This window comes from Panthera onca, chromosome F2, assembly GCF_046562875.1.
Source record: "Panthera onca isolate mPanOnc1 chromosome F2, mPanOnc1 haplotype 2, whole genome shotgun sequence".
NCBI lineage: Eukaryota > Metazoa > Chordata > Mammalia > Carnivora > Felidae > Panthera > Panthera onca.
This window is the reverse complement of record NC_138356.1, coordinates 72,187,826-72,204,589: the sequence shown is the minus strand read 5'-3', so window position 1 is coordinate 72,204,589 and position 16,764 is coordinate 72,187,826. Positions and strand designations below refer to the sequence as shown.

The 16,764-nt window shown below is 53.9% G+C and overlaps 1 protein-coding gene across 6 annotated transcripts in view; it reads left to right on the top strand.

Moving 5' to 3' along the window:
* Positions 1–15,777, top strand: part of ASAP1 (ArfGAP with SH3 domain, ankyrin repeat and PH domain 1) — a 346,739-nt gene extending 330,962 nt beyond the window's left edge. For all 6 annotated transcript variants that reach the window (XM_078441687.2, XM_078441686.2, XM_078441688.2 and 3 more), the window contains 5 exons: positions 432–501; positions 2,792–2,850; positions 8,137–8,636; positions 10,545–10,667; positions 13,088–15,777. In XM_078441687.2, the coding sequence (XP_078297813.1) occupies positions 432–501; positions 2,792–2,850; positions 8,137–8,636; positions 10,545–10,667; positions 13,088–13,162 (827 nt within the window). In that variant the 3' untranslated portion in view covers positions 13,163–15,777. The remainder of the gene's footprint in view (positions 1–431; positions 502–2,791; positions 2,851–8,136; positions 8,637–10,544; positions 10,668–13,087) is intronic.
* The last annotated feature ends 987 nt before the right edge of the window (positions 15,778–16,764 follow it).

Below are 16,764 nucleotides of genomic sequence, written 5' to 3'. Positions count from 1 at the left end.
CACACACACACACAGTTTGTGGGTTGTGTATTTCTTCTGAGTCTGGCTCCCAGGGCTAGTCTCCTGACACAGGAACCTCCAGGTGAGTTTGAGGTTTGGCTCTTCTCTCCCTGCCCCGAAGCTGAGGACAAGATCCTGAGGCAGTAGGACATCCCCAAAGCCCCGTGACCTTAGAGGCCTCGCCTGGGAGCAGGCTGCACATCTTTGCAACATACTCCTTTAATAGCAAGAAAAACATCGTCAGAACCCAAGCCAATGCTTTGGTTTTGTTTCGTTGTGTTTTGTTTTAAAGTTAGAAGTGCATACCGTTCTAGCTTGGGTTTTTTAAATTCCCTTCTGGAACCAAAGGGGTGCCTGTCTGCGAAGTCCTACATCCCTCTATTCCGTTTCCCTGTCTGAAGGTGTGACTCTGCCTCTGGTTTTCCCTGCAGGGAACGATGTGGGTCCATCATCGTCAAGTAAGACTGCAAATAAGTTTGAGGGACTATCTCAGCAATCGAGGTAAGCCGCCTTCCTGCTTTCTCCCCCGGTGGGGATCACGGGTGACTGTTGCGAATTCTAGGAATGGGTTTTAGTGGCAGTCTACCCAAAGTGTGGCCCACCAGCCGAGGCTGGTCGTGAGGAGCTCAGTGTTCACAGTGGGCACGCTCACGTGTCTCGTGGCCAGCCGTGCGAGCCGCTCTTGCCCAGTACGTCTGTGAGCGGCACGGCTCTCCTCCATCCAGGGTCCCTGGGCGGGGAGGGACAGACCCCACTTCCCTAATGTTACAGAGTCTTACCAGGAGGAGATTTTAATTTTAGTATTTTAACAAGTAGCTCTGTTTTGTTACTTTCCCTCTTGACTCCTTTTTGCGGACTTGGGAATGAAGGCAGTCCTCAGGGAAGCCCGACAGCCCAGAGGTTTTCAAACCTAACAGTAGGACTCTCTCCAAGGGCCCCGTTTGCGAGGTTTTCTTTGGCTATGCTGAAAGCAGCATTCCTTCCTTCCCTCCTTTCACTGAAACGGGATATTTCGGAAGATCTTCTGTGGGCAACATTCACCCAATCCCGACGCCAAGGGTTTTCTCTAGAGGCCCGGTCTGAGATAAAGACACAAAGACACTTCCAGCCCCAAAACCTTGGGGAGAGAGAGTCAGCTGGCGTGCCGGGGTAGCTTTCCAGAGTTTTATCAAATGAGACAGAAACAAAGTCCTCATTTATTTTAGCACCCCTGCCCCATTTGGTCTTTACAGCCTCGCAAGATAGGCCGATTACTATTTCCTCAGTTTTACAGATGAGGAAACAGCCCCGAAAGGTTGAGAGGTTAAGTGGTGGCAATGTCAGAGCTGGACGCAAACAGCTGTCCTCCAGACTCTGCATCCCATCGTCCCCTTCCCTCGCGTCCCGCCTGTCATTCCCATTCCATCGCCCGTCCGCCCCCCTCTGGGGGACGCAAACTTCAGTTCTGGGGTCTTCTTCCAGAGGGGCAGAGCGTCTGACACCTACCGAGTGCTTTTTGAACGGAATCGGGCTGCTCGCGCACACACACACACACACACACACACACACACACACGCACACAGCAGCGGCCTCGTGTTCGTTTCCGTGGGAAGAAGCCCGGGCCCACAGGCGTTCAGTGGTGGCCCAGGGCCCGGGGCCTGGGTCAGGAGTAACCACCGTGCTCACGTCAGTAGCCGGCAGGTGCTTCCCTGAGAAGATGCCAAGGCCGGGAATACACACGCTCCAGAGGTGTTTGAGGCGAACCCCTGTGTGTTCACTGTTTCCAGATTCACAGGGACTTCACGGCCCTCCCTGGCCTGGGGCCAGGGGATCCAGGAGCTGAGGAGAGAGCAGTTAGGACCGAGGGTGGTTGGAGGCCAGCGGCTGAGAACACGTGCACTTCATCATCTTTGACTCTGTGTTGTTTGGTTGGCTTGGCTTTCCCTCTTCCTTTAAATGCAGTTAGGAGAGAAAGAGGAACAAGCCAATTCTTAGGACATCATAGGACAGAAAAAGACAAATGAGAGCTTGAAAGGGGCCCTTGGCACAGAGGACTTGGGCGCTCGGCTGCTGTCGCTCTGGGAGTCTGCAGTGCTCGGTGTCCTGAGAGTAGCTACCGCCTCCCGCTGAAGCCAACAGGTGCCACCTGCAGCCCGGGCATTTCAGCGGCGGCAGGGGCGTGGGGAGGAACATTCGGTTATTTGGACCACCTGGAGTGGGCTTCTGTTCCCGAGACTTGGGTGTTTTTCCCCACTCGTTGTGTAAGTGCTCCAAGGGGAAGGAGAGCTCAGGGAGAGCCTGGGGGTCTGAGAACCCAAACAATCTGCTCTGGGGCCATGGAGGATATCAGGGCTCTGGCGATGGACAGAGAGGGGTCTGAATTTATGTCCCCCCCCTCCCCCACCCTGGCCTGCCTTTGGACCCTCTGCTGGTCACTGAAACTCCACAGACTTCAGTTTTTCCTCACCTGGACATGGGGGCTGAAGACTTAGGTTGAGAGACTGTATCCCATGAGAGGACTGACCGAGGTTTTGTGGGGACAGATGCTCTCAGTCGGTACTTCTGTGGACAGGTGTCCAGGGAGAAGGGCAGGCAGTTTTCACTTTCACAGGCTTGGCCTTTTCATCCTGTCCTGGGTCCTCCCTGGCCAGGCAAATCTTGAATTGTGGGAAATAGACTGTAATCTTTCATTAAAGAAATTTTGGAAGGGTTTTTAGAGAATTCACCAAACTCCTATGATTTCCTTGAATATTACATCATTAATGATATTCTAGCATTTTGAGATCCTAAATGATTCTTATTTATTAATCAGCACCGGCTCTGCAAAGACTGCCCTTGGCCCAAGAGTTCTTCCTAAACTACCTCAGAAAGGTAAGACTCCTCTCTCTTGTGTTCACCTAACTGGAGTATCACTGTGCCTTCCAGGGGACAGGTGTCTCTGTCTCTTTAGTTCATGGCTTGGTCCCAGACGCCTGAAGCAGCACCTGGCAGGTGCCCAGTTAATGTTTGTTCAATGAAGAAGGATACTTATAAACTCCGATTCTGTGGTTAGCAAAACACCATACTTTTCCCAAAAACCACAGTCCTTCTCCAGAAGGCACGTGATCATCCCAGGGATGGGCATGCCATTCCTTCCCTTGCACACATGGTCAGAGACCTGGGAACCAGCACCAGCTCTACCGCTCACTCACCATGCCGCCTGGACGGTGGACCCGGAAGCTTCCCGAAGCCTCCAAGTCCTCACTTGCAAATGTGGGCAAGAATGCCTGCTTCGTGAGGCTTCGTGGGGACGAAATGAGATCATGCTTCAGAAAGCACCTTGCTGCTGGGGGGCACAGAAATTCTTCCCTGGGATGGCACCCCTCATGCAAAGCAGAGGGACGCATGCTCTGAGAAGGACAAGAAAGCAGTGTCTCTAAGTGCTGCCTCCTCTCCAAGCAGAGACACTCGGTCCTTTGACCAAATCTTCTTTAATCCTGATGGAGCTTTTCATCCGTAAGACCAGCATGTCCCGTCACCTTATCTGCTCCCTCTTCTTTGTTGCCAGCTCCTGCTTGGGAGCTGGGAGAACACCCCCAGACGTGCTTGGTTCATTCTGCCCGTCCTCACCTAGGCCCACAGGCCAGAGGGCCCACGTTAGGTGCCGGTGGAGGCTCAGAGGACTCGTGGCTGCTCCGTGGGTTTTGGTGGCCACGGCAAGACCTTTGACCCCAGAAGTCAAAGTGAGGGATTCGTGGCGGAGAGCTGGGATCCACCCCGCTCCAGAGGTCTTTAGTAAAGTGACATATTTGGAGGGGTGCTGCCCAGGCTCCTGTGTAGTACCAGGGAGTCCCAGGTGGCTGCCAGTTCATTCTCCAAGGAACACAAAGGAAGCGTCCCCTGGATTTAGGAAGCCTTTATCTCAAGTCATTGTTTTATTGTTGTTGTTGTTTTTTAACCTCAGCCCAGAGGGCTGTCCTGATCCCAGAGAAGTTTGAGGTGTTTCCCTGGCCCTGTCGCCACTCCTCCACAACCGGCCCCACATTCAGCCCTGCACTCTTCTCTGCCCATCACGCCTCACCACTGATTCCTTCCACCTGCCTGTCCGGCTCCCTTCCTCCTGCACCCAAACCCTGGCGATTCTTAGCCCCTTCTGTGACACCCCCACCCTGGCCACTGCCACCTTCTCACTGTCCCACATCCCCTCCGGAGCCAAAATCTCCCCGAGTGCTCTCCCTCACCTTCCGCGCCCCTGCTGTGCTGGCTCTGCCCGCTTGACCAGCCCTGGGCTGACTCCACGCACTTGGACGTGCTGGAGGGCACAGTCAGGACCGTAGAGCGGTCCGAGAAGCGGTCAAGACCGCTGAGCTCACACGGGCCTCGGGTGCGACCCGGTGCTCTCCATCTGCGGGATCTACTGACTTGCCACCACCGTAGCTCTCCTGTCCTTCACACCTCCTGTTCTCCCCGAAACAACTTCGCTTCTGCTTTCTCCGTGAACAGGACGTAAGCCCACTCTGCCCCACGCTCACCACCACATGTCCCCGGCTGCCTGTACTTGGCACCCAGGAAGCAGCAGGCCGTGTCCTCAGGTGGACCCCATGCTTATGCACTAACCCCACCCCCCCCCCCAACTCTGGAACGGCGTTCCAAGCTCGTGCTCTCTCTCTCAAAATAAAAATAAAAAAAAATAAATTAAATTAAATAAATAAATAAATAAATAAATAAAAATAAAAAATTTCTTAGTACTTTCAAATACCCAGTTTACATTTCTAATTATCTCATAAATGCCTGTCTTTTTTTCTTTAATTTTAGAGCTCGAGTGGGGAAGAGAGGGAAATGGGGTGGGGGGGGCCAGAGAGAGAGAGAGAGAGAGAGAGAGAGAGAATCCCAAGCAGGCTCCACTCTCAGTGCAGAGCCCCACACAGGGCTCCATCCCACAACCCTGGGATCATGACCTGAGCCACAATCAAGAGTCGGACGCCCAACCAACTGAGGCAACCCACACCCCCCCCCCCTTTTCTTCTTTAACAAATCGTTTAAGACAAGATAGAATGAAATAAGGTCCACATGTTAACACCTGACTGATTTGTCTCTTGAGCGTCTTGGCTCATGGTTTCCCTTGCATGTCTCTCCTTTTCCGGTGATTTATTGTGGAAGGAACTGGGTTATCTGTCCTCACAGGTTTCTCCGGTTTGGAATTTGCTGACCGCATCCCCGTGCGGTTGTTTTAACACGTGCTTGTATTCTCTGGTTCTCCTGTCCGTTGGACGTGGGACCTAGAGACCCAGTCAGATACAGGTTCAGACCGTAGCAGAGCTACTGCCTGGGGGCTGGGTGTCCTTTCGTCCAGAGGCGGACGCCGTCTGATGGTCTCTCTTTGTGGGAAGCGTGCAGCTGTCAGTGCTCAAAGCCCGGATCCAGTCCTCCCCCCTGTCAAAACCACTCCTCGAGGCCGGTGGCCGGCAGTCGAGTATCGGCCCAATGTCACACAAGCCTGTGTGCAGCAACCCCTTCTGTCGGGAGTCTGGGCCAGGAGTTTGCAGGGTTTTTCTTCCTCTGCCTCCTGTTCCTCAATTATGCTCTTAGAAGCCATTCCCAGGAGTAGAATGATCACGGCCAAGGGAAGAGTGTTTAATAGGCCGGACTCTGGGTCATGTTGCTTTTCAAAGGGGCTGTATCCGCGTGCTTTCCACCCAGTCCAGCCCATGCGAACCAGCTACACCATAACCTCCCAGGTTTCTGCAGGGAGTGGGGGTGGAGGGTGGACTTCTCATTCCTTTTTTGTTCTTACTGGGCCTCACTCTAGCAACGTGCTCTCTGGAGTCCAGTTTGCGGGGACAATCAGCTTGTCAACCCTTCCGAGTTAAAAAGGCAGTTCAGAAAGGACTTTTAATTCGAGAGGGGAAAACGCAAAACCAGCTTGGAAATAGAATAGGCAAAGGTTGGGCAAGCTTCCCTAGGGAAGAAACCCCTTATCTTGTTTCTACCGATTACAAAAGTACATGTATTCATTCCAGAAGGTTTTCAAAAAATACAACCGAAAAAAGAAGAAAAACACGAATCACCCGAAGTCTTCTATCTGCCAATATAAAAACAATTTGGTATATATCCTTTATTCTGTGCTTTGTTTTAGGTTTCGATTTAAGCTGGAGTTGTTGGTTTGTTTTTTTTCACACAACAAATCAACAACATTCTCCATAACAAATTACACACCATCCGGCTTTTACCGGCTGCATCATAGTCCATTGTCTGGTGCCATGAGGGGCTACGTAGGCCTGGTCGTTCTACGTCCACACAGCATGAAGCTTTGGCGCTGTGACCGATGCAGTGCTGAACATTCAAGTGCGAGCATCTCATGGCCTGGCTTTGATCCTTTTTCTAGGATAGATTCCTTGCACTGGAGCTGCATGGTTTGGGGTTCTCTCTGCCCAGGACTTAGTGTCTGTTCCCCCAGGAGTGGCTCACAGAGAGGCTTGCCACGCCCACCGCCTCGGGGGATCCCCCAGCTTTGCCCCGTCATTGCCAGCCTCTGCCTTGCGCTCACCCCGTTGGTGACTTGGGAGAGAGGAATCTGGCTTGCTTGAACTCTTTGAGCTCAGCCACACCAGCTGGAGCTCAAGGGCCAGCCCGCGAGCAGCGTGCCCTTGAATTTGATTTCCTTAGGAAGGGACATGGCTGAGCAGGCCATGAGCAGAAACAGCTACGGTACAGCCTGTGACAGTTTACAACACCAGCATTCATCTTTTATTTCTTTTTTTTTTTAAATAAATTTTGAGAATATCTTTGGGAATATGTTGTACTTTTAGAATAGCGTCCTTAGTTTGACTTACTCCATGTGCCTTAGTCAGCTACTTCCTTGCTGAATGAATGTCTACTGTGTACTTGGCTCTGTACCAGGAGCCCGAGTTATAAGAATAAGTGAAAATGTGAACCCTCGCCTCCAGCAACCCTGTCTGACAGTGTGATAATGCTCTTATATAATGCTTAGAGCCTGCCAGGTCCTGTTGGCAAACTCTTGACCTGTACTGACTCATGTTTTAGAAATAAGGAAGGTGAGGCACAGGGAGGTTGTGTAATCTGCCCAAGATCACACAGCAGGTAAGTACCAGGTGGTGTGGCCTTGGACATGTCCGTAGGATCTTGGGTCCTACCAGTAGAGCTGTGGGTATGGTTTGACGAACTGGAATCCCCAGGCGGTGCGGTATTCCGGCCGCAGCCACACAGGGAGTGGGGGGGACCTGCCTAGGAAATCCTCCCAAACACATTAAATAGGCAGAAAACAAAGTTCCAAAGTACGTGAAAATGCCACGTAGGGTTTCTAAAAGATACATTCGTAAGTAGAAGGACCTGTGTCACCAAAACGTTGCAGAGGTTACCTCGAAGGATTGGGGTGGGTGAGGGGAGAAGCCTTTTCATCTCTTACCTTATGTAGCGTGTGAAATGTGTGAACGTGAGGAATTCATCATAAATTATGAGACAGCCACAGAACAGAACGCAACATTAAAAAGTACATACTGTTGCCAAAGGAACTTTATTGAACTGGCAAATACTCTTCCTAAAGCAGCGTATAGATAAAGGCAGATAAACATTTTATCTGTGGAAAACATACAGAAAAGTCCAGGAGGAAATATGACCCAGTACTGTATTTTTTGTTTATTTGGGAAGGAAGGGGCAGAGAGAGGGGGACAGAGGATCTGAAGTGGGCTCCGTGCCGACAGCAGAGAGCTTGACGTGGGGCTCAGACTCCCAAACCTCAAGATCATGACCCAAGCCAAAGTCGGATGCTTAACCGACTGAGCCACCCAGACACCCTGTCCCCTTACTTTAAATGGCTACATTTAGGTGGTAGGCTTGTGGAAAACTTTATAACCTGTTTGTATTATGGTTGCTGTTTTTTTTTTTTTAATTTAAACAGTCATGTTTTTTAAATTCTGGATTAGTTTGCACATCCCGTTCCTACATAACTGAGGTGTGAAATAACACACTGTAATGTGGACGCCTTCCAGGCCTCCAACTTTTATCTTCTAAGGACGGGCAGTGTGTGCCTGGGTCCGGCCCCGGAGCGGCCACTCACTGTCCCTCGGTCCTCCTGGGGACTGATGGATGGAGGGGGCAGCGCTTCCCCGCCTCGTGGTGCCCTCCAGTGACCTCCCTCTCTGTGGTTGCTTCCCACAGTGGCACTAAGGAAAACAGAAACCAGCCATCACCTCTCCCTGGACAAAGCCAACATCCCGCCCGAGATCTTTCAGAAGTCCTCACAGTTGGCAGACCTACCACAGAAGCCACCACCCGGAGACCTGCCCCCGAAGCCCACAGAACTGGGTCCCAAACCCCAAATGGGAGATTTGCCTCCTAAGCCGGGAGACCTGCCCCCCAAGCCCCAGCTGGGAGACCTGCCCCCCAAGCCCCAGCTGGCAGACTTACCCCCCAAGCCACAGATGAAGGACCTCCCTCCCAAACCGCAGCTGGGAGACCTGCTGGCGAAGTCCCAGGCTGGGGACGTGTCGCCCAAGGCCCAGCAGCCCCCAGACGTCACCCAGAAGTCACACCCGGTGGATCTCTCCCCGAACGTGCAGTCCCGAGACACCATCCAAAAGCAAGCATCCGAAGACTCCAACGACCTCACGCCCACTCTGCCAGAGACGCCCGTCCCGCTGCCCAGGAAAATCAATACGGTGGGTAGGCGCCGCGTTTGAGGCTTTCGTGAGCCCGCTGCTGCGCTCCGGGGCCCCGCGGGAGGGCACGTGCTCCAGCGGGCCCAGAAGCAGCACAGGCCTGCTCGCCTCCCCTGGCATCGAGCCAGAGCAGAGCCCGGCGGTCAGGGACACGGGCGTTGCACTCCAGCGGGGGGGCCTCACGCTCCGGCTGCGTGACCTGGGCCCGTTACTTACCCTCTCGGGGCCTCAGTTTCCCCGTACACAGAAAGGAGCCAGTGCAGTCACCGAGCCAGCTCACAGGCAGTTAAGTGCAGTGACAGTGGCACCAAGCTGGCGCCTTGCAGACACTGAGCTCCAAGAGCCTGGAGGACCAGAGTCCTCCTCTCCTAGAGTCACAGGAGAGCAGGTTCCGTCTCCGGATTCTGCAGATCTGCTCTCTGCTTCTCACCGCATCTTCCTGGAGGAGGTGGAGGCAAAGCCCAGGGGACTTGCACGTGCAGAACTCGGTTGAAATCTCACACTCCCTCGTTTTCATGAAACGCTTCCTGCTCTGTAATATGTCGGTTTTATTCTAATATAAAAATGCTTTTTGCCCAAAAAACCCTTCTTTGGGGCAGGGCTCCAGGAAGATTCAGCGTGCCCTTGGTGGGGGGCACTGGCGGCCCAGGCCAAGGAGCACAGTCCCCGAGGGAGCAGAAGGGCCGCCCGCTGCGTGCGGTTCTGCCCTCGCCCTCTGTAAGAACAGCGTTGCAGCAGAAGTGTGTCCCTTCCGCCCCGGAGGAGAGGAGGGACCAACACAGCCCCCTGTCCACGGCTCGGAGGCCGCCCTGGGCGGTGTGGCACGTGCGCTCACTCCCCCCGAAGGCAACCTCCGAGACCCCGGGCGCCGCTGCTGGCCTCGCCGGGTGCAGTTTCCGGCCCACACCACGCGCTTGCACGGTTGTCTGACGCTGTCGTTTCATCCTCCCCATTGTAAATTCTCGCCTACGGGCCTCGGAGCTGAGACGCCTTGGCCGCCGCTCCTCCAGCGTCACTGGCCCCGGGAGGGGCTGCAGAGAGGAAGGGGGTGGCTGAGGGACAGCCCAGAGCATGCAGAGGAGGAGTCAGCTGACCCAAAACACTGAGAGACACTGCTCGGTTTTGGGGGGTTTTTAAATGAGAGAGAGAGAGACACAGCACAAGCAGGGGCGGGGGGGGGGGGGGGGGGACACAGAACCTGAAGCAGGCTCCAGGCTCCGAGCTGTCAGTACAGAGCCCGATGTGGGGCTCGAACCCACGAACCGTGAGATCATGACCTGAGCCGAAGTCGGACACCTAACCGACTGAGCCATCCAGGTGCCCCACACCTCGCCTTTTGTAATACTAATTATCTAACGAGCAGGGCACCAGAAACCTCCTTTCGAAGATGATTTCTCTATTTCCATCTTTCTGTTTGCAAAAAACCAGAACAGATAAAAGCCCAAGGGAAAAGTGATCAGACGTTAAAACATTGTTGGGAACTGCCTGGAAGCCTCCCACCCAGGCCGCTGCATCCTGGTTCCCCAGCATGTGCTGACTTGGTACTTTGCGTGAGGGGACTGAGAATGTGTTCATGTCGTGCGTTCAGTCTGCAGAAGATGCACATTCTTCTTTACATCATGTTTCCCGGCACCATTTTTACCCTCTGCTGTCATCTCTGCAAGCTGCTGTTGTGGGTGGGGGGAGGGCAGGGTGCCTCATGGCTTTCGGTGGAGCTGCGTTTTGATCCCCGCCCATAATTCGCTCCGTCCCAGAGCTCGGGGAAGAGGGAGGCGGCGCACAGCACCTGGGCGCCTGGCAGACCTGCCGCCCCTCCCACAGGGGAGAAGTCGAGGCTCGGGGAGGTTAAAGCCCACGCCGAGGTCTGCGTGTCCTTTTTTCAGCTAAAACCCAGTTTCTTTATTGAAGGGCAAAAACAAGGTGAGGCGAGTGAAGACCATCTACGACTGCCAGGCGGACAATGACGATGAGCTCACCTTCATGGAGGGGGAAGTGATTGTGGTCACGGGGGAGGAAGACCAGGAGTGGTGGGTACGTACCAGGGTGCGGGGGGTAGGGGGCGGGGGGTGCCCGCCCCGCGATGAGGAGCAGCGCCCGGCACCAGGATCCTGCCGGCCGCCTCGCTTACCCTCTGGTGTGGTCGCTGGGTGTCTTCTGTCACCGCTGTCGTGCTAGGAACAGAGCCGTGGGGCTTCGAAACTGGCTCAGGAGAATTACCGCACGCATCTGCTTTACAACCTTGTTATCATGCCCCCCATGAGCCGCAGGTATTTGCTGCCGTTTCACTGGAAGAGCTCAGGACAGTTCAGCATGGTAGGCAGCTAGATTCGGGAGCGTCTCTGACCCCGACGCCCGATGCCCTGCTCCCCAAAACACACCGTCCCGGGCTCAGGCTCGGAGGCCTGCGTCCCTGTTTACCACTGCCCTGTCCCCAGGCTCGGTCCTTAATCCACCCTGCAGGCCGGTCTTTGTAAAGTGGGCCATCAGACCTTCCTCACTTGATTTTAGAGGATTAAGTGAAAATATCTATAAAAATCCCTTTTTCATTAAAACTGCTGCCCAGGTGTCAGAACGGAAAGGCACCGTCACCCTCACACAGCGGCTGTTTGGAGATTCTCGGTGGCTGTAAGGGCAGCCGACAGGTCTATGCTGTCCTGGCTGCCACGGGAGTGGGCCTCCCGTGACAACTGGCCGGAGGCATCAGGGATGGTGTCCTCTGATCGTTCCCAGCATCAGCCTGGAGGTTCTGCTTCCTTGGCAGCCTGCACCCCACCTGCCCAGAGGGACCCCGTTCTGTCTGCTGGGAAGGGACCTGTGGTTCACAGTTGCCAACAGAGCCTGCTAGGGCCCAGAGCACATGTGCACGTATACACACACACACACACACACACACACACACACACGTACGTGTGTACCTTTGGCTTTTCTGCCTTTGGGCCTGGAGTGACTGCAGATTCTCGATCACAGCGACAGAGATTTTGCTGGGACTGAAGCAGCGACGCCGGGGACCTGGGAAGCGGGGACGCTCTGGGCCTCTGGCAAGTAGAAGCCAGGGTGCTGCAGTGCTGGGAGAACAGAGCTGCTGGCCTGGGTGTCAGGAGTGCTGAAGCTGGGAAGCCCCGGCCGGAGGGATGAGGTGCCTCCCCCCTGCTCCAGAGGGACAAGTGGGGATAGCCCCGGGCCCCTCCTGCCTCTGTTAGGATCGGGCCTCCTCCTGGGGTGGAGCCTGCTAGAGAGTCATGACAAGGAGATGGGCTCTGAAGACCCCGTGGGAGTCACTCACAATGCCCTGTGGCCTGGGATGAGGCATGTCCCTTCTGGAGGCCTGTTTCCTGCTCAGAAATGGGCCGTGAGTAACCCCTCCCCACAAGGATGCCCTTTGATGATACGGTGATGTTATTATAAGCAAGCGGTGACCAGATCCCTTGCTAAGAAAGTGTTGAGGACAGCACAGGATCCAGAGGGAGTAAGTGGAAAGTTTGTAGTGTCAGCACATCTGCCGAAGCAGACATAAAAATAATGCCTTGCACGGCACCAGCGATTTCTGATGGACAGAACCCTCTCACGTGCCTGACGCCAGCTGAGTAAGACGCCCGAGGTGAGCAGGTCAGGTCTTACCGTTAGCTCCGCCTCCAAGATGAGAAGCCCATGCCCCACGGCCCAGGGGGGCCCCGGGGGCTGCCCCAGGTCAAAGAGCCGGTGAATAAAGGAACCAGCCCTGGGCTCCCCCCACAGCTCCTGCCTCAGCCACCGTCCACATTGCGGGTGTTTCGTAGATGAAGGTGAGAGCCGACCTGGTCCCTAACGCCACCATCCGTCCACTCTCTGCTTTTGTCCTTTAAAGCCAGTGTGCGTGTCCTCTTTGCTCTGAAGGCTTGTGACAGGATTCTCCTTCATGCAATTAATGGGGACCTAACTGAGCTAATTAGGAGGTTCTTGCTGGGCACTGTGGCTCACAGGCTCGGGCAGCAGACCGTAAAGTGACCCCAGGCCACCGTCCATCTCAGACCTTATCGGTCTCCTTCCCCCACGGCAGCCAGAACGAGCAGGTCTGGTCGGCAAGCCAGCCCTTCGCATCTGTGTGGGTTTTCGTGTAACCTTGCGAGGGTCCTGAGGAGAAAGGGTCCTTTAGCCCCATTTTTCAGACAAGGCTTAGCAAGGCTTGTGCGAGGAGGCTCAGCGGGAGAGCCGGTTGAGCACCCTGGTTAAGAGCGCGGACCGTGGAGTCTGCAGCCCTTGTGGGACCGCGGGCCCCAGGCGCGGACGCTCCCCTCCCTTGGGGCTGGCGTGCGGGCGCCGTGAGGTCCTGGAGAAGCGCTGAGCGTGTCCTACCTTCTTCTGTTATTGGTGCACGTATTTTCTTGTCATTAGCGCCCTATAGCTCACCAGGTTGAGGGGGCACCCCCGGCCCGTGGGCCGCCTGCAGACTGACGACTCTTTTCTCCCCGCAGATCGGGCATATCGAAGGACAGCCTGAAAGGAAGGGGGTCTTTCCAGTGTCCTTTGTTCACATCCTGTCTGACTAGCAAAGAGCAGGACCTTGAGATTGTCCACATCTTCACGCAAGACTGCCGCCTCCACGTACTCCCGTGCACACGTGTATATAGCTGCTGTTACAGAACGAGGGACTCACTCCAGGGCCGCCTCAGGAGGGGAACGCAGTGTGTGTTGTAAATAGTCTGTGGTCTTCCGCCTTCGCCAGTATTAGGGTAGCCCTGGGACCCGGCGCGCCTTACTGGTTTGCCAAAGCCATCCCTGGCGTCTAGCACTTAACATCTCTATGCTGTTTTCCAAGCAGACAGACAGAAACAGGAATATAGCAGCTGCTGGCTTCGCAAGGAGAAGTGGTCTCCAGCAGCCGTTGAAAGGCGTAGAATTGACTCGTGTTCCTAACAAAACAGTATTCTCCATTGTGTTACTGAAAACGCAACATTAGCAGAGAGGTGGGTTCTGTTCTCCAGGTGAAATTAGCTCCGTGACAGAATGGCCTGTAGCGGTCTGTGTACACGGTTCACAGCCACAAAAACCTACTTTGGTATTTATTACAGAGAAGTGCTCGGTTAAACGTAAGTGTTGCTCCTTCAGCAAAATAAAATACTCACCGGCCCAAACCCTTTGGTGGCAGTTGACCGTCCCCACCGCCTTGGGCAGGCTAGGCGCGGTCGGTTTATCCTGTCTTACGGTGACGAGTGCCCGCCCCTGAGATATTACCTCATTATGCAGAAATAACATATCCTTCACGACTATTTTGACAAAAGCTTAAAACACATCTGGTGAAGTTCAACTTTCAGGAACCGAGGACCGCCAGGAAACATTAGCCTCTACATTATGCATGCATTTAGAAGCTTACCTGAGATCTGCCTTTTATAAAGGAACAGTACGGACAAGTTGAACTGTACATTTTTTAAACTTGATCGCCATTAAAGCAGAAATTATAAGGTTGCGACAATACCCGTTTCTAGTCAGTCATTTGGCCTTCTCAGAGCGTGAAGCTGCGTATCCCGTTATGAATTAGCATCCTCCCGATGTGTTAAAGCACCTGATACACCAGTTTAAATTCATTATTTTGTCAGTTTTGTCCTTGATCAATTTAAACCTGTAAGAGAGGATTCAAGAAGAATTTAACAGTCGGCCCTTCACACGGCTTCCCCCCCACCCCCCCATAGGATCCGGGTGCTGAAGCCAGCCTCCTGTTCCTCCGTGCTTTTGATGACACCCGAGGCGTAGGTGAGGCTTCCGGCCTTAAGCTGACTTCAGTAAACCCGTTCCCTTCAAGGCAGGTCGCGGCCAAGTGCTCGAACGCCGCCGTGAACCGGCGCTCTTCCCGCAGCGAGCCTCCCTCCGTGTTCTCTCCGTCCCAGTCGCGGCCATCGGGCCGCTGAGGGCGCCCTGCGCGCTCGGTCTTGTCCGCCGGTCTGGGTTCTGAAAAGAGCACGTTCTTTTCAGCGTTCCCCAGTCGGCGGGGCCGCCCTCTGGATTCCGAGGCCCGTGTGTCCTCGTGGCGTCGCGTTTGCTTAAACCGCTTTGTTGGCAACAGCATAGAAAGCTGGTGTTTTTAAGCAGGGAACCTCGGCAGCGCGTGGCTTAGAAACGCTCGTTGCACAGACGCGCGCTCCCGCCCGCGCCCGTGGGAAAAGCCCCCTGGACCACAGCGCTCAGGGAGTGGTAGGGAGCCCGGCTCTGCTGAAGGGATCGCCGCGAAAACTCCGAACACCCACCTCACAAAGAAACCTTGCGTGAACGCACCCGCACCGCGACTTCCCAGCTGTTCCTGGAAAGTGGTTTTGAGCAGTTGCTGGCCCGGCGGCCCCCGCGAGCCGCGCACAGCCCGCCTGCGTCAGGAGCCAGGCGGCTCACGGGGCCGTCGGCCCAGGAAGGCGCCGTCCCGAGTCACGGAGCGTCCTGGTTCATTCAAGTACGCGTTCCGAGTTGCATTGAAGAACCGTTCGTCTTTGTGGCCTACGGTATTTTCAGCCGATCTCAAAATAAACTGGTTTTCTAAAAAACTCAAAACCTAGATGTCTAAAATTACACGGAGTCCTTGTCTGTTCTTTCTCCTCCTTCCACAGATGCAGTTGTTCCTTTGGGTTTTTTTCCGATACCTTCTGTGTTTTTCTTTCTGGTTTTTTGTTTTCCGTGAGGAATTTGCGTTCTGTCTAATCCAGCTTACCGCGAGACATAGGAAAGCTAGGGACAAGTACCTTTGGTGATCTTGGTCGAGTTTGAATCTTTGTTCTGAAACTCAGCGAGCCACTATCTGCAATTTTGTACATGATATAGTATTTTGAAGGTATGGAATCTTATGGGGAAAAAAAATAGTTAATTAGTTCTTTTTTCCCCCAGAGGGGAAAGTTACGTTCTGCAAATAGCCTGTGTCTTATTTTACTGTTGAACAGCAATTGCTATTTATTTTTTTATTGCCTAGAACTTCTACACGTTGTATAGGAACCCCGTAGTGCCGCTAGATAAATTCCAAACTCTCGTCTGGGTGTTACCACGAGGCATCAGTACACTTGTCATTTCACACGGAGTTAATGTGACCGTTTTTCAGTACTGTATGTGTTAATTTCTACTTTTTTTAATATTTAAAATTGCTTTTAAATAAACATATTCTCAGTTGATCCCAAACATCTGAAATCAAGCCATTTTGTGAGTCGTCCACTCTGTTCCATTCGGAGAGAATCAGGGCTCCTGCTTGGCTGTGCTTTGGGGCGGCGGGTGGGTGGGTAGATAACACAGCCACTCCTGTGTCAAAGCTTTGGAGACATAAAGACGTCCATCACTTTCCTGGGCTTACAAAACAAGTCCTCTGCATTTTGCCCACCCCCCCCCCTCCCCGTTCCCACTCCCACCTCCATGCACCCACTTCTCCTTTTTATGTGAAGAGGGGAGAGCCCTGCCCCGCCCAGCAAGAGGCACGCACCTCTCAGCTTTACAGAGTTTAAAAAGGAGGGGGGTGCCTGGGTGGCTCAGTCAGTTGAGTGTCCGACTTCGGCTCAGGTCATGATCTCACAGTTTATGGGTTCGAGCCCCGCGTCGGGCTCTGTGCCAACAGCCTGGAGCCTGCTTTGGATTCTGTGTCTCCCTGTCTCTCTGCCCCTCCCCTGCTCATGCTCTGTCTCTCTCTGTCTCAAAAATAAATAAAACATTAAAAAAAAAAATTAAAAAGGAGGCCCAGAAAGCCTCACTGCCCTGCAGGACATGCCGTGGCTGGTACACAACCGAGTCTGGGTCCAAGTGAGTGGTTCTGGCCCCGGTGCCGTCCTAGGATCCATCGCAGCGTTCCAGCCTGGAAGCAGAGGTGGAAAACGGCTGGAGGCGACAACACTGAACACTCTCGAGTGTTGGCCTGGCATTCCTTCGGGTTCCTCGTTGGTGGAGGTTAGTGCCTATCACACACCTAGACCAGATAAAGCCTACAGACGGTGCTGACGGGGAAGATGGGCTTCGGTGTGGACACCAGTGACTATCAGGCTATTTCTGGGACAGGCTAATGTAATTATCCGGATAGTTCAGGCAAAGGGGAAGCCGGCTTTCTCTCGAATCAGTGCTGCAGTGGTTACATCGGTTCTATATTGTTTTAAACCTGGTAGGTGTCTGTCTGAAATTAAAGGACTTGCCCCCCTCG